The 20291-nt window shown below is 35.2% G+C and overlaps 1 protein-coding gene across 6 annotated transcripts in view; it reads left to right on the top strand.

The window, feature by feature from the left end:
* The window catches only part of ABCB7 (ATP binding cassette subfamily B member 7), a 156252-nt gene that overhangs the window by 101018 nt on the left and 34943 nt on the right, over positions 1–20291 (top strand). For all 6 annotated transcript variants that reach the window (XM_045087338.1, XM_004779922.3, XM_004779921.3 and 3 more), the window contains 9 exons: positions 128–247; positions 12975–13107; positions 13965–14233; positions 14851–14939; positions 15032–15119; positions 17535–17709; positions 18629–18786; positions 19347–19510; positions 19671–19800. In XM_045087338.1, the coding sequence (XP_044943273.1) occupies positions 128–247; positions 12975–13107; positions 13965–14233; positions 14851–14939; positions 15032–15119; positions 17535–17709; positions 18629–18786; positions 19347–19510; positions 19671–19800 (1326 nt within the window). The remainder of the gene's footprint in view (positions 1–127; positions 248–12974; positions 13108–13964; positions 14234–14850; positions 14940–15031; positions 15120–17534; positions 17710–18628; positions 18787–19346; positions 19511–19670; positions 19801–20291) is intronic.

The following is a 20291-nucleotide window of genomic DNA, read 5'->3' as shown; positions in this document are numbered from 1 at the left end:
ATAAAAAAAGTTAAGTTTATAATGTTTGCAAATTTTTCTCAAATATGTACATAATTCTACATTATTAAAATACAGTTATATTTGAAATGACATGTTTCTTACTTCTTTGTTTTCTCTCTCTCAACAGTTAAAAGATGTTGATACTCGGAAAATCATGAAAGCAATGGTTTCTTATGTGTGGCCCAAAGACAGGCCAGATCTACGAGCTAGAGTTGGCATTTCCTTGGGATTTTTGGGTGGTGCAAAGGTAAGAATAGGAGAAATTATGCAGTTTGTTGCGTAACTAAGAAATTGTATGGCATTTTCTAATAATGAAACTTGAGCTGATAAAAGCTACTTTGGAGGGAGCATTATTAACTTTAAGGACCCTTATTTACATAACTCTTTTATGCAGTCAGAAATTATATGGTAATGCCCAGTTTATCTGTGGATCAGATTTAAGAGCCTCAACTTAATGGAATTCACTCCTGAAACCAGTGTAAGATACAGGATCATTAGTTGTAACAAAGCATTAAGAACTTTATAAAACAATCTCCTCAGAACCCTGTTGGCTCTTTCTTAATGCATATTTCTCATAAGCTTGGTTTTCAGCTCCCAGTAAATTGAGAAGAGAATAAAGACACATTTAGGCACACTGATAGCATAAGTGGTAAGCAACAATGTGAAGAGGAAAAAAAAAAACAACAAAAAACAGGAAGACTTAAAAAAAAATGCCCACCAAAGCTGGCCGTATTCATTTATTTATTTATTTAATAGACATATAATGTATTTTTAGCCCCGGGGTACAGGTCTTTGAATCACCAGGTTTACACACTTCACAGCACTCACCCTAGCACATACTCTCCCCAATGTTCATAACCCCACCACCCTCTTCTGACCCCCCCTCCCCCCAGCAACCCTCAGTTTGTTTTGTGAGATTGAGAGTTTCTTATGGTTTGTCTCACTCCTGATCCCATCTTTGTTTTCATTTTCCTACCCCCCAAACCCCCCCATGTTGCATCTCCACTTCCTCATATCAGGGAGATCATATGATAGTTGTGTTTCTCCGACTGACTCACTTCGCTAAGCATGATACCCTCTAGTTCCATCCATGTTGCCGCAAATGGCAAGATTTTGTTTCTTTTGATGGCTGCACACACACACACACACACACCCATACACATACTCTTCTTTATCCATTCATCCGTTGATGGACATCTAGGTTCTTTCCATAGTTTGGCTATTGTGGACATTGCTGCTATAAACATTCGGGTGCACGTGCCCCTTTGGATCACTACGTTTGTATCTTTAGGGTAAATACCCAATAGTGCAATTGCTGGGTCATAGGGCAGTTCTATTTTCAACATTTTGAGGAACCTCCATGCTGTTTTCCAGAGTGGTTGCACTAGCTTCTAGCACCACTTTTTGAAAAGACTGTTTTCCCCCTACTTGGTTGCCTCTACTCCTTTGTTAAACATCAGTTGAATATATTCGTGTATATTTTTCTATTTCTGGACTCTGTTCTGTTCTGTTGGTCTATTTATTCTTTTGCCAGCACCACACTGTCTTGACTATTGCAGCTTTATGGTAAGTCTTGCAGTCAAGTAGTGTCAGCCCACTGACAGTGGTTTTCCAATATTGTGTTTGATATTCTGGGTCTTTTGTTTTTCTCTATAATGCTTAGAATTGGTTTGTCCATATCTACCAAATAGCTGGGATTTTGATTGGGACTACATTGAATATTTAGAGCAAGTTTACGAACAACTGACATCTTGACAATATTGAGTCATTCCATCCATGAACATGGAATCTGTTCATTAAGTTCCTTTTTGATTTCTTTCATCAGAGTATTATAGTTTTCCTCATATAGATCTTGAACATGCTTTGTTAGATTTATACCTAATTATATCATTTTGGGTACAAATTTAGGTGGTCTTAATTTTTTATTTCAAATCATGTATTGTTCACTGGAGATAAATAGGAAAGCAGTTGACTTTTGTATATTAACCTCATATCCTGGCAAGCTTGCTAGAGTTGCTTATTAGTTTCAGGAGGGTTTTTTTTTGTTGTTGGTTGTTGTCACTTCTTCGGGATTTTCTACATAGCTAATCATATCATCTGCAAAAATAGTTTTATTTCTTCTTTCCTAACATGTGTGTCTTGTCTTTCCTTTTCTTATTGCATTACCTAGGACTTCCAGTACCATGTTGAACAAGAGCGATAAGAGAGGGCATTTTGCTTTGTTCCCAGATTTAGGGGTAAAGCATCTAGTTTCTCATCATTTAATATGTTGTTAGCTACAGGGTTTTGTTGTAGGTGTCTTTAATCTCGTTGAAGAAGTTTCTTTCTTGTTTTATTTTTTTGATTGTTATGTTAGTCATTGGTTTTTGATGTAGTGTTCCAAGATTCATTGTTTGCATATAACACCCACTGCTCCATGCAATATATGCCCTCCTTAATAGCCATCACTAGGCTAACCCATCCCCCTCTCCCCTCTAAAACCCTGTTTGTTTCTTGGAATCCATATTCTCATGGTTTGTCTACCCATCTGATTCCCCCTGGATAATTGGCTTTCCTGCTTGACTTATTTCACTGAGCATAATCTCCTCCAGTTCCATCCATGTTGATGCAAAGCTGATGCATCCTCTCTGATGGCTGAGTGATATTCCATTGTATATATGGACCACATCTTTATCCATTCATCTGTTGAAGGGCATCTCAGCTCTTTCCACAGTTTGGCTATTGTGGATGTTGCTGCTATGAACATTGGGGTGCTTAGGGCCCTTCTTTTCACTACATCTTTTCATTTTTGGGGTAAATACCCAGTAGTATAATTGCTAGGTCATAGAGTAGCTCTATTTTTAATTTTTTGAGGAATTTCCACACTGTTTTCCAAAGTGCTGTACCACCTTGCATTCCCACCAGTAGTGTAAGAGGGTTCCTCTTTCTCCACATCCTCTCCAACATTTGTTTCTTGCCTTTTCAATTTTTGCCATTCTGACTGGAATAAGGTGGTATCTCAATGTGGTTTTGACTTGAATTTCCCTGATGGCTAGTGGTGGTGAACATTTTTTCATGTGTCTGACACTACAGGCAAAGAGCTGATATCCAAGATCTATAAAGAAGTTTCTTTCTATTTTGTTCCCAGTTTGCTGAGAGTTTTTTTTTTTTTTTTATCATGAATAGGTATTGGATTTTGTCTAGTGGTTTTGTCCCTCTATTGATATCATGGGATATTTTTTCTTTAGTCTGTTGATGGGATGGATTACATTAATTGATTTTCTAATATTGAACTAGCTATGCATACCTGGAGTGAATTCCACTTGGTCATGTTATATATTTATTTTTATATAATATTGGATTTGATTTGGTAATATTTTGGTGAGAATTTTTTATCTGTAATCATGAGAGATAGTGGTCTAGAGTTTTCCTTTCTTATAATGTCTGCCTGGTTTTGGTATTAGTGTAGTGTTGGCCTCCTACAATGAGTTCAAAAATTTTCCTTCTGTCTCTCTTTTCTGGAAGGAATAGTATTTACAGATTGAATATATTATCTACTTTTCTTTTCTTCTTGTTTTGCCTTGCTAATAATATCTCCCTTTAGTGCTCTTGTCCATTATGTTCTTTCTCTTCTTCTGATCTTTTTGAGACTCGAGAGATGAACAAACAAAATTCTCTTTTACCTCTTCATGTATATTGGGCCCTTCTTGGCCGCACTAGTTATAGAGTCCTTAATTATCAGAGACTGCTGTGAAAGGGATTAATTTTTGAGAAATTTAGGTATTAAAAGGGTCTGGAAGAATTGCGTTCTTCAGATGACTTAGACAATACTTTCATGACCAAGAAGGGAAAAGTCACTTTAAAATCTAGAATTTGAGAACCTCAGCAAACTGATCATATGGACCAGTAAATTTGGCATCATATAGATACAGCATACTTTTGGTTGTCCTTGATGGTGATTGTACTTTTTCCTTAATTCCATTATATAATTTAATGTCCCAAGCTGTGCATTTCCAAGTTAAAGTTAAACAGATTCAATTCCTTAATTATATACCAGTCCTAAAAATTCAAGAATTTAGATTATTTATGTATGTGATATAAACTTTTGATCTAGGAAAGAAAAAAAATTGTGTAGTAAGTCCTTTTATTTCTCTTGTGCTTAAATTAATGGGCACATTGCAGTTATAGATGAAACATAACTTCTGTCCCATGATTATAATCCAGTGAAAACAGTTTCTTAATTTTTAGAAAACAACAGTGGGATTAAATTCCATACTGAGTCATTTTTGATTGAAATACATCAACATCTAGCCTTATTTTTAGACCTCTCCAGCCTCTAGGAAGCCAAGTCTGGTGTGGCCTGAGACACTGGCTTTATTTTTTAAATTTTGCTTTTAATATACATGCAGTAAAGTGTACTCTTATGATTTTTAATACATGAATATATTCATGTAATCACTGCCATAGTCAGGATACAAAAATGTGCTACTATTGTGTAACCCCTTTGTGGATATGTCCTCTTCAGACCCCTACCTGCTGGATACTACTGATTTGCCTTCTATCATTATAATTTTGTCATTTTGAGAATACCATATAAATAGAATCATGCAGTATATAATTGTTTGAGCTGGCTCTTCTCACACAACATAATGTCTTTGTCATTCATCCAATTCATTAAGTCTATCAATAGTTCATTTTTCTTTTTATTGCTGAGGTGCTGTAGTATGGATGTACTCTATTTACCTACTGGTAGACATTTGGTTTCTTTCCACCTTTTGGCAATTATAACTAGAGTGACTGTAAGCACTTACATGTGGGTGTTTGTATGAACCTGAGTTTTCATTTCTCTAGGATAAATATCTAAGAGTGGAATTTCTAGGTTATGGTTGGTGTATTTTTAACTCTATAAGAAACCACTGGACTGTTTTACAGAATGGTTATTTTTGTCTTCCTAACAGCAGTGATGAGAGTTCCAGTTGCTTTACTTCTTTGCCAACACATGATATTGTCAAGCATTTAGTGATGTCTCGTGGTTTCAATATATGTTTTCCTAATGGCTAATTATATTGAATATCCTTGCATATGCTTAGTTGCCAGCCACCTATGCACTTTGGTGAAGTGTCTGTTCAAGTTTTGTCCATTTTTAGTTAGGCTTTTGTTTTTACTATTCAGTGAGTTATTTATACATTCTGGATATGAGACCTTTCTCAGATATGTAATTTGCAAAAATTTTCTCCCATCTGTAGCTTTTTAAAAAATTCCCTTAATAGTGTTTTATATAGAACAAGAGTTTTTAATTTTGATGGGTTCCAGTTTATTATTTTTTTCCTTTATGGATTATGTTTTAGTTATTATGTCTAAGAACTTTTTACCTAACTCAAGGTCATTATGATTTTCTCCTGAGTTTTCTTCTAAAAGTTATATATTCATCTTTTACATTTATGTTTATGCTCCATTTTGAGTTAATTACTGTATCCAGTGTAGTTGGAGGTTCATTGTTTTGTCCATTTGTTCTTAACATAAACACTATACTCTCCTATTTGAATTTCCTTTGTATCCTATTGCTGTTGTAAAAACTTTTCACACTTGATAGCTTAAAACCACACATATATATTATTTTGTAAAGTTCAGAAGTCCAAAATTAGGTCTCCTGGGTCAGAATAAAAGCATTTGTCAGGGCTGTGTTCCCTCTAGAGGCTCTTGGGGGAAAAACCCATTTCCTTGCCTTTTCTATTGGCATGCCTTGACTTGTGGCTGCCCCCCCTCCATTTTAAAGCCTGCAGCATCTTCATTCTCTCTGACTCTAACTTATGTCCTCTATAGTCATGTCTTTTGTCTTGACTTTGGATCCCCTCCCACCTCCCTCTTATTATAAGATTTATAAGAACCCTTTTGATTACACTTGGCCCACCTAGGTAATTCACAATACTCTTCCCAGCTCATATTCTTTAGTTTAATCACGTGCAAAGTTTGTTTTGCTATGTAAGGTATCATCTTCCCAGGTTCTGGAGATTAGTACCTTAGCACATGGAGATTTTAGGGAGCCATTATTCTCTCTACATGTGTGTGTGTGTATGTGTGTGTGTATCTTTTTCTGGACTTCGTTCTTGTCTGTTGATCTATATGTGTCTGTCTGTCCATTCATCCACACCACCTTGACTTTATTGAGATAGATAATTTGATTCTTTCAAAGTTTTTCTTTTTAAGATTTTTTTGACTGTTCTAGTTTCTTTGTCCATTAATTTTAGAATGATCTTGTCTATAGCTACAAAGAAGCCATATAGGATTTTTAAATGGATTTTTATTAAATCTCTAGAGCAACTGGGAGAATTGACATCCCTGCTATATTGAGTGTTCCAGTCAGTGAACATAGAATATCTCTTCACTTACTTAGGTCTTGTTTATTTCATCTGCACTTGTAGCTTTATCATATAGACACTGAACATGTTTGATTAGACCATTGGTTTCCAACCAGGGGTGACTTTGCCTTTCAGGAGACATTTGGCACTATCTGGAGACATTTTTGATGGTTACAGTTGGGGATGAGGGTGCCACTAGCGTATAGTAGGTAGACATTAAGGACACTGCTAAACATCCTAAAATGTACAGAATGTCTCTTCTCATAAGAAAGAATTATCTAAGACAGAATGTAGTGCTGAAGGTTGAGAAATCGTGGGTTAGGTTTGTACTTCAAGATTTCTTTGGTGGAGGGTTATTTTAATTTTTTAAAAGATTTTATTTATTTATTTGAAAGTGAGAGAGTACGAACAGGGGGAGGGGCAGAGGGAGAGGAAGCAGCAGACTCCCCCCTGAGCAGGGAGCCTGATGTGGAACTCAGTCTCAGGATCCTAGGATCATGACCTGAACTGAGGGCAGATGCTTAACTGACTGAGCCACCCAGGCACTGGGGTATTGTAGTTTTTTAAAATGTTGGTTCATTACTATATTGATATATTAATAATTATTTGCTTATATTGGTTATAATTTGTTGATCATTATATTTATAATTATTGAGAAATTTGGAGTTTGGCCTACCATTTTATTATTTGTTTTGTGCCAGTTTCATCTTTCATTACTCCATTTCATCTTTCCTTTCATCTTTTGTGTTATTTAAGCATGTTTTACTATCCCATTTTACTTTATCTATTGTGCCTTTTAATCTATGTACTCCTATAATTTTTTTGTAGTTGCTCTAGGAATTACAATATTGATACTGAACTTCTCATAGCTTCCTTAGAATCAGTATTTTACCATGTCAAGTGAAATGTAAAAGTATTACTACTCTTTAAGTCCCTTTACCTTCCCATTTATATTTATAGGTTATCTTGTGTATTACATCTGTATACAGTGAAAACTCCATCAGTCAATGATTTAACTTTTGGTTTTGTCCATAAAACATATTTTAAAGAACTTAAGAGAATAGGCTACTATATTTGCACAGATATTTACTATTTCTGTTGTTTTTCCTTCATTTCTGACGTTCCACGTTTCCATCTGCTACCATTTCCCATGTGTATGAAGAGTTTCCTTTAGAAGTTCTTTTAGAGGAGGTCTGCTAGTGACTAATTTTTAGTTTTCCTTAACCTGAAAGGGTCTTGATATTCCTTTCATTTCTGAAGGCTAATTTTGCTGATTACAGGATTCTAAATTGACAGTTCATTACTTTTACCACTTGAAAACTGTGCCACTTCCTGCTGGCCTCCCTGGAAATCTGGTTTCTTTAAATTGTTTTCCCCTTATACATAATGTATTGTTTCTATCTGGCTGCTTTTAAGATTTTTAAATTTGTCTTTAGCTTTTGGAATGCTAATTATAATGTGTCTTTATGTGAATTTTTTTGGGTTTTCCCTAATCGGGGGTTACTTATCTTCTTGAATCTGTAAGTTTATGTCTTTTGCCAGATTTAGGGAATTTTTAGTCATTATTTATTGAAATACTCTTTCCAGCCTCAGATTTTCTCTTCTTATCTTCTGAGACTCTAAAGAGGAGTGATAGATCTTTATTTTATAGTCCCATAGATCCCAGAGTCTTGTGCCCTCTCCCCCCTTTTTAGTGTTTTCTCTCTGTTGTTCATATTCAATAAATTTTATTGTTCTGTTTTCAAGTTGACTGATTTCTTTCCTTTGTCCTCTCCATTCTTCATAGAGCCCATACATTCAGATTTTTTTTTAATCAGTCATTATATTTTTTTGGTTCTGGATTTTTCGTTTGGTTCTTTATGTCCTCTTTATCTGCTGAGACATTGTATTTTTTGTTGTTTGAAACATGTTCATAAATGCTCCTTGAAGCACTTTTGTTCTGAAAACCTCATCAGGTATTTCTAACATTTGTGTGTGTTGATTGTATTCTTTTATTTCAAGTTGATGTCTTAGTAGTCCTTGGTATACTGAGTGACTTTTTATTGGAACTTTGGATATTTTGAGTATTATGGTATGAGACTCTGGCTTTTTAAAAAATCTTTTGTTTAGCAGACATCCTATGATACTGTTCCAGTGGGGATGGGCTGCTGCCGCATTACTTCAGGTGGGGTTAAAAGTCTAGGTTCTCACCTTGGTCTCCATTGACTCCTAAAGCAAGGGACTCCTCATGGCTGCTAGATGGGGTAGGAGTTTAAGCTCCTCAACAGGATAAAAGACAAGCTACACACCATTAGAAAATATTTGCGAATTACAGACCCAATGAAGGCCTCTATATCTAGAAAATATAGAGAGAACTCTTAAACTCAATATAAAACAACAAAAGCAAAAAACCAGTCTAGTTACAACATTTGCAAAACACACGAACAGATATTTAACTAAAGAGGATATATGGGTGGAAAATCAGAATATGAAAAGAATATGAAATATGAAAACATCATTGCTGTTAGGGAAACCCAAATTTAAACTACAAGATATCACTATACACTTACTAAAATAGTTTCAAAATAAAAGGATGCCAGGTGGCTTAGTCTGTTGAGCATCTGACTCTAGATCTCAGCTTAGGTCTTGGACTCAGGGACATGATTCAGGCTCCCCATTGTGGAGCCTGCTTAAAAAATTGGCTTCAAAATAAAAAAAATAGTAATGATATCAAATGTTGGTGAGGATGCTGAGGAATTGGATCACTCACACTTTACTGGTGGTGGGAATATAAAATGGTATAGCCACTCAGAAAGAGTATGGCAGTTTCCTAAAAAGTTCAGTATAGACTTACCATATGATTTTTAAATTACCCATGGGAATTTATCCCAGAGAAATGAAAACTTATGACCACCTGTATGAAAGTTTCTACAGCATCTTTTTATTTATAGTCCAAAACTACAAACAACCAAAATGTCATTTAGGGATGAATAAGCTTGGTGCATCTGTGGAATAGTACTTAGCTATAAAAAATGAGCTATTGAGGGGTACCTGCGTGATACAGCTGATTAAACATCAGACTCTTGGTTTCAGCTTAGGTCATGATATGAGGGTCATTGCTCCATGCTTGGCACAGAGTCTGCTAAAGACTCTCTCTCTCCCTCTGTCCCTCCCCTCCGTACATGTGCATACTTTTTCCCTCTCTCAAATAAATAAATCTTTAAAAATAAGCTGTTGATACATGCATCATCCTTGATGAACCCTGAGTGAAGAAAAAGGTCAGTCTCAAAAGATTATGAACTATATGATTCCATATTTTTTATATATATATATATATATATATATATATATATAATATAAAATTCTCAAAATGACTAAACTATAGAGTTAAAGCACAGATTAGTGGTTGCCAGAGGACAGGGATTTAGGTATGGGGCAAGGTGGGATGGGAGTGATTATAAAGAGGTAGCATAAGAGATTTCTTGTTGTGATGGAGTAGTTCTGTATCTTGACTGTGGTGATGGTTACATGGATCTAAAGATGGGATAAAATGGCATAGGACCATATAGGCAATACATAGAAACCACACACATACATGAATACATATTTAAGTATGATAAAAATTAAATTAGTTCTGTAGTCTGGTTAATAGTAATGTGCCAGTGTACATTTTTGGTCTTGATATTCAACTACAGCTATATAAGATGTCATCATTAGGAGACACTGAGTGAAGGGTTATGAGTCTCTTTGTACTACTTTTGCAACTTCCTGTGAGTCTGTAATTATTTCAGAAGAAAAGGTTTTTTTTTTTTTTAATTCACATTTCTCTGAGGTGGCTTAAGTGTAGTTCTTGTGAAAACAGAATATTAGGTAAAACCAATATTTGCCACCCCCTATGCTCAAAGTACCACAAGGCCACTGCAGCCAACATACATATACTAATAAAAACATCTACACATAATATACTCCTTTCTATTTCTTTGGTATTTTAAAATTTCTTTCCTTTCTAAAATTACTTTTTTGGGGGAAAACTGGAAGTAATCAGTAGTTATATTAGAGGTAGTACATGTTCTTAGAAATGTGCTAACTTCCTTTTTTCTGTCAATTAAAATACAAGGCAGATGATAATTTACATTCTTTATACATTTATAAGGATGGTCCCAAATTTGACCAGACCCAAACACATTTCCAAGAAAGTAAAATAACACAACTTTCTTGATGATACATTATTTTTAGTCACTACTCACTCTGGCTGCGACAAAGATACAATGGGCTGTAAGTTATGAGAATTGTGTGCTAGCTATAGCTATCACTTTTTCTCCTGCTCAGGAAATTGTATTAGAATGCAAGTGAGGGGATGTGGTCTTATTATACAGAAACACTGGAATCTGCTCAAATTTTTAAAAATTATTTATGTCATACTTTATGCTGGTTACAATAACACATTTGAGAGCATCTACTTTAGAGTACAAATGAAGTAGAATAATATGATCCCTTGCTTTATGAGCTGCTAATATGGCAATGGTATTCTAGAAAAAATTCTGAATTTCAAGTTAGTCTTGGATTTTAATCCTAGCTCTGCTGCTTATCAGACAGGTCATTAAACCTCATGGAACCTAAGTTTCCTCAATTACAGGGCTGCCCATTGAATGGAATTATGTCATTCAGTTCTCACCTTTGTGAAAGATACCTAGTACCATACGTGTCTCTGATAGCTGTTCACAAAATGTTTGTTTTGCCACAAAAGTTTTGTAAACTGAGGTTGAGAAGCCAGTATATGCATGAACATTGCACCTGGAAAGCAAATGATAAATATATAGTAAAAAGGACAAATACTGAGGTATATAAACTGTGAAAAAAAGGAGTTTGCAAATGAAAAGTGTCAAATGGGTTGCAGGTTTCAGAGAAGGCATCATGATGGGAATGGTATTCAGAGTGGGTTTTAAAAAAATGGAAAGGAAGAAAGATAAATCAGGCAGGCAGACCATTTCAAGCAGAAGCAAGAGCTTGAGGTTATATGATTATATAGAAATCAAAATTGAGAAATTTATCATACTTCAAACTTGCTATTCTATTAGATTATATTTTAGAAGTTAGAAAAAGTGTTAAGCAATTTTTCCCGAAGTGTTACATTATTAAACGTGGTCCAATATCTGCGGCATATTTTAATGGTATTGTTGAACCTACTTGGTTGCTAGGACACTTGTATACTTTACTTTGAAATCTTGATTGGTAAGATTTACATAGCTCCTGTCAGCTGTCAGCTAAACTTAGGCTTGTTGACAATATTTTTTATGTTTAACAAAGATGAATGATATAATAATGGGATTAACAAGAGCTGGGATTTCATTGTTTTTGTTAAGCCTTACAGACTTGCTTTCAGGGCACCTGGGTGGCTAAATCTGTTAATCTGCTGCCTTTGACTCAGGTCATGATCTCAGGGTCCTGGGATTGAGCATCACTTTGGGTGCCCTGCTCAGCAGGGAGTCTGCTTCTCCATCTCTCTCTCTCAAATAAATAAAAATTTAAAAAAAGAATTGCTTTCATATGTTATTGATATACATGAACTTAATTTCTTTAAAGCTTTGGCATTCTGATCAGTTTTCTGTTCTTAAGTGATAGTTGATGTTTTTGATACTATAACCTTGCAGAAAATGTGAAATGTGCCTTGAATATATGAAAGCAGTATACCCATAATTTTCATATTTTCTGGTGTATTCTCTTAGACAAATAGGTTGGTTTTTGAAAGCTTATTTTGGTATATAGTGAGTTTTGTTTAGTATTGGAGCAAAGGAATCTTCTTAAATTTTTATTACTGAGTTATAGTTGACATATGATGTCAAAATTAGTTTCAGGTATACAGCAAAGTGATCCAGCAATTCTGTACATTACTCAGCGCTCACCACAAAAATGCAGTCACCATACAACATTATTACAGTGTTATTGACTCTGTTTCTTATGCCATACTTTTTGTCTCCATGACTCACTTATCTTAAAACCAAAAGTTTGTACTTCTTCATTTCCTTCACTTCCTCTCTGACCAAAGGAATCTTTTTGTGGGGCAAATAGATCTACGATTTTTGTGTTTTTTCCCAAGTAGTCAGTCAGCCACAGATACTTGTAATTTATCTACTTTTGAAATACATTTTCACTAAATATTTTAGTTTTACTGTTATTTTGGTGAACAAATAATTTTATGTATTTGATTGGATATCTACTAAATACAAAGCATAGTAGTACAGAACAAGTGTAGGATTATGATACAGATCATCAAGGATCTAGTAAGAAAGAAAAATATTTACATAAATGATGATAAGACAGTTTGCCTTAAGTGTCATAAGCTCTGTAGCAATTTCAGATAATGGAGAGAGCATTTTGAGTAGATAATCAGGGATTATTTCATGGAGGCATGATCATTTGACTAATGCTTGTTGCTTTTAAATGAATATTAACATGGCAGTCAGTGTGAGGTAGAAATTCTGAAATGACAGCTCTCCACTGCCAAAGATTTTATCTTTTTAAACTGGGAAAATCATTTCATTACTAATAAATGATTAATATCTAAACATTCCCATAAATACTAACTTAAGGTAAATATTTTTATTTTTAGAGAGTACATTTATTTATGATGGTTAATTGTTGCTTTTATATTTTTAGGCCATGAATATTGTGGTCCCCTTCATGTTTAAATATGCTGTAGACAGCCTCAACCAGATGTCGGGAAACATGTTGAACCTGAGTGATGCACCAAATACAGTTGCAACCATGGCAACGGCAGTTCTGATTGGCTGTATGTGTGATTCTTTGATCTGTCTACAGGTGTTGACTTTCTTCAAGAGGGTTTCATCATATTTGAGAAGATGACCTTTTCACCACAAATACATTTAGCATTTTGGACGTTTATCATTTTATGTGAGATATTTGAAATGTGGTTTTTAAAAATTCTTTTTATGGTATACTTTCTAAAAATTCTCTAACAGCCTAATTTTTCAAGTTCTAGAAAAAAATAACATGAAATAAGACATTGAAATCATAACAATGATAGTCTATCAAATAACCTTTTCAATAATTCTTTCTAGTCATTTTCTTGCTGTTGTTAATTATTTAATGGGAAATAGCTAAATAATGATATGCATACATTAATGTCTTTTTGAATTATATTCAATAACCATGACACAAATTTACCATTTGTAAAGAACAGAACATGTTGCTTTGTTCCCTCATGCATTAGGAAGGACACTTTGTGAGACTCAGGAGATTTGAATAGGGACATGCTTTAGTCAAGGCACTTGATTTTTTAGGATCTCGATTTTATCATTTGTTATTTGGGGGAACTGAAGTAGATTAGAATTTGTCCACAATAAGGCCAGATAGACGTCTCTTTATTAAAAGTGTTTAGTTGGAAAAAATCTTACAACATCTGGAATTTATAGAGGGAAATAACAATGAAAGGGATCCATAGTGGTAGAAAGATTGGTAGTCACTAGGTTAGGTGCTTTCTTTCTAGGTTTCTTTTACTTTAAGTATTCTGTGATGTATTCATTTATTGTATAAACACTTTCTTACTTACTATATACTTAACATTTTATACCTATGATTCTAACGTTTATATAACTCAGTTTTTTTTTCTTTTGAATGTATTGTTAGATGGTGTATCAAGAGCTGGAGCTGCCTTTTTTAATGAAGTTCGAAATGCAGTATTTGGCAAGGTGGCCCAAAATTCAATCCGAAGAATAGCCAGAAATGTCTTTCTCCATCTGCACAACCTGGATCTGGCTTTCCACCTGAGTAGACAGACAGGAGCTTTATCAAAGGCTATTGACAGAGGGACAAGGGGTATCAGTTTTGTCCTGAGTGCTTTAGTATTTAATCTCCTTCCCATCATGTTTGAGGTGACTCTTGTCAGTGGTATTTTGGTAAGACATTTTTCATAATAAGCTTTTATCTTACATTCTCATTAGTGGCTATTTAGTATTTGAAGGTGGTGTGCTATTGAATATTCATGGTTTGAAAGCAAAATTCCATTGTATGAGAGGAGTTATGCAGTTAATTTAATTATTTGCCACAAGCTTCAAGAGACTGTCCAAAATCTTTATCATGTTGTTATTGTAAAGAGCTGGTCAGTTCAACACATCCATCAGTTGTTTAATTAGTGCTTGTAATTGTTTTGGCAGAGATATTTGTGTATGACTTTGGACTGGTATGCTCAGATTACCTCGATTGTTCACCATTTATAATCTAAGCAATTTCATATTTTATAATTTAAACTGTATATATACTCTTTATTCCTCTTAAGGCTTATTGGGTTATTTTTCATCAGCATTTGACTGTAGTATCAATGTGGCAAGTGTTTAGCTTTCTTCCCTTGCTACCTAGGGTAGCTTTTCTAAGGTATTTGATTCCTAACACATTTATTTATACAACTTCCCATCAGCATGTTTTTATTAAAATCTTTTGACTGATATTTGCTGTTGTAGATTATAAACTATTTGGCAAGAACAATGACTGTAAATTCTTCTTTTGGCTTCTCCAGTATTATAGATGTGGTGCCCAGTTTGCATTGGTAACCCTTGGGACTCTTGGTGCATACACAGCATTCACAGTTGCTGTTACACGGTGGAGGTAAAGTATTTCCCAGGAGCCAGTCAAGGTTCAGAAATTAGCTATGCTATTATAATAAAAATTTCATGCCTATGCACATCTTTGTCTTACAGAACTAGATTTAGAATAGAAATGAACAAAGCGGATAATGATGCAGGTAACGCTGCCATAGACTCGCTGCTGAATTATGAAACTGTGAAGGTAATATGTTTAATTATACTTTCCTCTGCCTTCCACATTGCACAAAGATTTGTTCTGCCATTTAATGGAATAGGTGCTGTTAAGTTAGAGTTTTAGATGAGGATAGGATCTCTAGTTATGACAGAGTAATTGGACTTTGTTATTTTTCCTTATTTGGAAATTGTCTTCTCTTTCTGCCTCCATTTTTGTCTGGCAGCATCAGAATTTTACCTTCTGAATTAATTTATAAGTGAGAAAAGTATAGGTAGCACCCTTGATTCAGAATGAACACTAAGCTAGTCAAACAGACATGTAAGTTCTTGACTTTCTATCCCTCAGAGAACCTAACATACTGCTTTCCATTATTCTTTCATTTATATGTTCATTTTTCCATTTAACAAATATTACTGAATGCTTTTTATGTCCAAAGCCCTACACTTGGTCTTGTGATGGGGGAGGGTGGTAAAAAATTATTAATATTTAACCCTTGCCCTCCCGCCCTCCCAGATTTAACTCCATTAACTGGGAGAGTTAAAGTAAGTATGCAGATAACTATATAAGAAGGTGTAATGGCGGTAGGGGCAATGAGAACTGTCATTTCGGTCTCAAGGGATCAGGGGAAGGCTTTGTGAAGGAAATGCCATTAACAGCTTTTTCTTAGGGATGCCTAGGTGGCTCAGTGGATTAAGCCTCTGCCTTTGGCTCAGGTCATGGTCCCAAGGCCCTAGGATCGAGCCCCACATTGGGCTCTCTGCTCAGCAGGGAGCCTGCTTCCCCCTCTTTCTCTGCCTGTCTCTCTGCTTACTTGTGATTTCTCTCTCTGTGTCAAATAAATAAATAAAATCTTTAAAAAACCGCTTTTAAAAAAATCTTTTTTTTTTTAAAGTAATCTCTACACCATTGTGAGGCTTGAACTCAAAACCTCATGATCAAGAGTCATCTGCTCCACTGAGAGCCTGCCAGGCATCCCCATTGACAGCTGTTTTAGATCTGGATTTAAGTTAACCAGGCATTGGGGCACCTGGGTGGGTTAAGCCTCTGCCTTCTGCTCAGGTCATGATCTTGGTCCTGGGATCAAGCCCCGCATTGGGCTCTCCGCTCAGCGGGGAGCCGGTTTCTCCCTCTCTCTGTGCCTGCCTCTCTGCCTACTTGTGATCTCTCTCTCTCTCTATCAAATAAAAGAATAAAATCTTCAAAGAAAATTAACCAGACATTCATCAGAATGAGATCAATTTCATGGACTTTTCAAATACAGTTCATTGTGGAGAACTATAGGAGTACCATAGTCCAGTGTATTGAAAGTCATTTTTTAAAATGGAGTGTGCGGTATAAAATTGTATCCATACATGAGGTCTTTTTTTTTTTTTTTAGTTTTTAAAAAGATTTATTATTTTATTTTATTTTTTCAATGTTCCAAGATTCATTGTTTATGCACCACACTCAGTGCTCCATGTACTACATGCCCTCCTTAATACCCACCACCAAGCTCACCCATCTCCCCACCCACATCCCTTCCAAAACCCTCAGTTTCTTTCTCAGAGTCCACAGTCTCTCATGGTTCGTCTCCCCCTCAGATTTCCCCCAATTCACTTTTCCTTTCCATCTCCTAATGTCCTCCATTTATTCCTTATGTTCCACAAGTAAGTGAAACCATATGATAATTGACTCACTCTGCTTGACTTATTTCACTCAGCATAATCTCCTCCAGTTTCGTCCATGTTGATACAAAAGTTGGGTATTCATCCTTTCTGATGGAGGCGTAATATTCCATTGTATATATGAACCATATCTTCTTTATCCATTTGTCTGTTGAAGAGCATCTTGGCTCTCTACACAGTTTGGTGACTGTGGCCATTGCTGCTATGAACACTGGGGTACAGATGGCCCTTCTTTTCACTACATCTGTATTTTGGGGGTAAATACCCAGTAGTGTAATTGCAGGGTCATAGGGACCTGGTCTATCATAGGGTCTATTTCTAATTTCTTAAGGAATCTCCACACTGTTTTCCCAAGTAGCTTCACCAACTTGCCTTCCCACCAACAGTGTAAGGGGGTTCCCCTTTCTCCACATACTCTCCAACACATGTTGTTTACTATCTTGTTGATTTTGGCCATTCTAACTGGTGTAAGGTGGTATCTCAACGTGGTTTTGATTTGAATCTCCCAATGGCTAATGATGAAGAACATTTTTTCTTGTGTCTGTTAGCCATTTGTATGTCCTCATTGGCGAAGTGTCTGTTCATGTCTTCTGCCCATTTTTAATGTGATTATCTGTTTTATGTGTGTTGAGTTTGAGGAGTTCTTTATAGATCTTGGATATAAGCCCTTTATCTGTAGTGTCATTTGCAAATATCTTCTCCCACCCCATGGATTGCCTTTAAGAGAATAAATTCTATTTGTACTTGCATATAATTACTATTTTTGTTTGTTTTGTAGTATTTTAATAATGAAAACTATGAAGCACAAAGATATGATAGATTTCTGAAGACATATGAAACTGCTTCATTGAAAAGTACCTCTACTCTGGCTATGCTGAACTTTGGTCAAAGTGCTATTTTCAGTGTTGGTTTAACAACTATTATGGTGCTCGCCAGTCAGGGAATTGTGGCAGGTAATGGATCTGCAGTGTTCACATTAAAGATACTTTACTTAACCTTTATAAATAAAGATTAATGAAAGAAATGTATATATTAGTCTTACTATAAAGCATGTTCAATAAGGTGCTTTAACATCCTTGGAGTGCTTTCCTTTTTGTATCGGAATGTGTTTTCTTAATTGTATGGTAATGTTTTTTAACTTCCTTTTGTTTGACACTGTAAGTTTAGCACTAGCTCCCTCATTAATTAGGACTACTGTTTATACATTTTGTGGGGCTACATACTGATTGTTTCAGGAGTAACTTCTTTTTTTAGCATTTAATATTTCTAATTTCCGTTTCTCTGTGGACCCGGAAAGCAGTGTAATTAATTTAGTGTTTAGTACAAAGGATTACAATTACAATTACTAGTTACATTTTAATTAGACTGATTGATTTGTAAAACATTTCAAAAGTAAATAATGTCTCTGCCTCCTTTCTATAACCTGCCCACTCAGGATTTGTTCATTCAGTGTGTCTTTAATACATGGTTTATCATTCCCAGTCATATACTCATTTGCTCCAATTTTTTAATATATATTTTATAAAAATTTCTATTTCACATTACAAAGTAACTTGCTAGTGTCTTGGGAAGAAAGGAAAGATTTCTAGCCATCCATTTCTATCTTCCCTTAAACCATTCCTTTTTTTAAAAAATATTATGTATAGTGTATGGGTAAGCAATTCCCATTCTACTTACATCAAGTTCCCTATATTCCTGAATCTTGGATTAAAATGTTTTGAAATTTGAGTAGGCCTTACAAGTTGCTAGTTATATGCATTTTTGAAGTATATTCCAGAATAATAGAATGTAAATTTTCTGTCTTAAGCTGGAAAAGTTTATAACCTCTAAAACACCGTTGTTTTTTTTTTCTTCTGCTAACTACATATTAAGGTACCCTTACTGTTGGAGATCTAGTAATGGTGAATGGACTGCTTTTTCAACTTTCATTACCCCTTAACTTTTTGGGGACTGTATATAGAGAAACTAGACAAGCACTCATAGATATGAACACCTTGTTTACTCTACTCAAGGTAGACAGTCGAATTAAAGTAAGTAATCTATTCAGTACTTTTTTAAAAGCATGTGAATATCATCCCATTAATAGAATTGTTCTAAGGGAATATTTACATCACCATGTTAGTGAACTATTCCTTTTTTGTAGGAATTGGAGCTATCATGTGTATTAAGAGGTTATTAGAGCTTTACTTTGATGTTTAGAAACCTTACAGTGTTAGCAAATGTTATACCTAAAACCTGTGAACCTTGTTAACTTGAATTATTTGTACTTGCACTTGATTTACTTCTGCTAAAAACGATATAAAATGTGTGATTGCCTTTCCTCACATCCTCAACTTCCTTACACCCGTGCCCACCATCTTCCTACCTGCTCTCCAAAATTGCTCAAAAACCAAAGCTTTTAAGAATTTCTGATCTTAGTGCAGAGTGAAAAAACAAATCTTTAAAAGCATGCTTGGAAGTAGTCTAGCTCTACTTACAAACCTTTTCTTCCCCCATTGTTTCCATTCTTCTCTTTGTGAAATAGAAAATTGTCTTCATGGCTGTACTCTACATGGTGTCTAAAGTGGCTTTTTTTTCTCTTCCCTACTAGGACAAAGCAATGGCATCTCCCATTCAGATCACACCACAGACAGCTTCGGTGGCCTTTGATAATGTGCATTTTGAATATATTGAAGGACAGAAAGTCCTTAGTGGAATATCTTTTGAAGTTCCTGCAGGAAAGAAAGTAGCCATTGTAGGAGGTAGTGGGTCAGGGTGGGTAATTCAGTTATTTATAAAATCCTACATCATTGGTTAATGATTCTCAATATAATTTTTTTTTTACTTTATCATAATAAAATAATTACAGTTGTTTAGAACAGGGGTTACCTAATGTTAATAATATTACATAGCCTTTCCTTGTCTCCAATTTCAGAAAAAGCACAATAGTACGGCTGTTGTTTCGCTTCTATGAGCCTCAAAAGGGTAACATTTACCTTGCTGGTCAAAATATACAAGATGTGAGCCTGGAAAGCCTTCGGAGGGCAGTGGGAGTGGTGCCTCAGGTATTTAAAAAAAAAAAAAAAAGAAAAAACCTATTTGGGGAAAGATTTATTGGGTTGGTAGATCTTTTATTAGAATAATTTGAATTCAAAGAGTCAATATAGGGGCGCCTGGATGACTCAGTTGGTTAAGCATCTGACTCTTGATTTTGGCTCAAGTCATGATCTCAGGGATTATGAGATCGAGCCCCATGTTGGCCTCTGTGCTGGGCATAGAGCTTGCTTGGGCTTATCTCTTTCCCTCTCCATCTGTCCCTCCCCACTCTGCTTGTGGGCTGGCTCTCTCTCTCTCCGCCCCCCAAATAAAAGGAAAAAAAAGGTCAATATATGCTAATTAAGTAGGAAGCAGTAGGGCCTACAGTTTAAATTCTGTTACCAAAAATATTTTAAAAATATGAATGGAAAATCTGCATGATGGAAAGATTTTTTTAAGTCTTAGAAATATAGCATAATAAAAAGGAAAGAGCCCAGACTAAAGACAAACAGATCTGGAT

The sequence above is a fragment of the Mustela putorius genome, unplaced genomic scaffold (genome assembly GCF_011764305.1).
Source record: "Mustela putorius furo isolate JIRA1106 unplaced genomic scaffold, ASM1176430v1.1 tig00001114_pilon_pilon_pilon, whole genome shotgun sequence".
NCBI lineage: Eukaryota > Metazoa > Chordata > Mammalia > Carnivora > Mustelidae > Mustela > Mustela putorius.
This window is presented reverse-complemented; position numbering and strand designations above follow the sequence as displayed.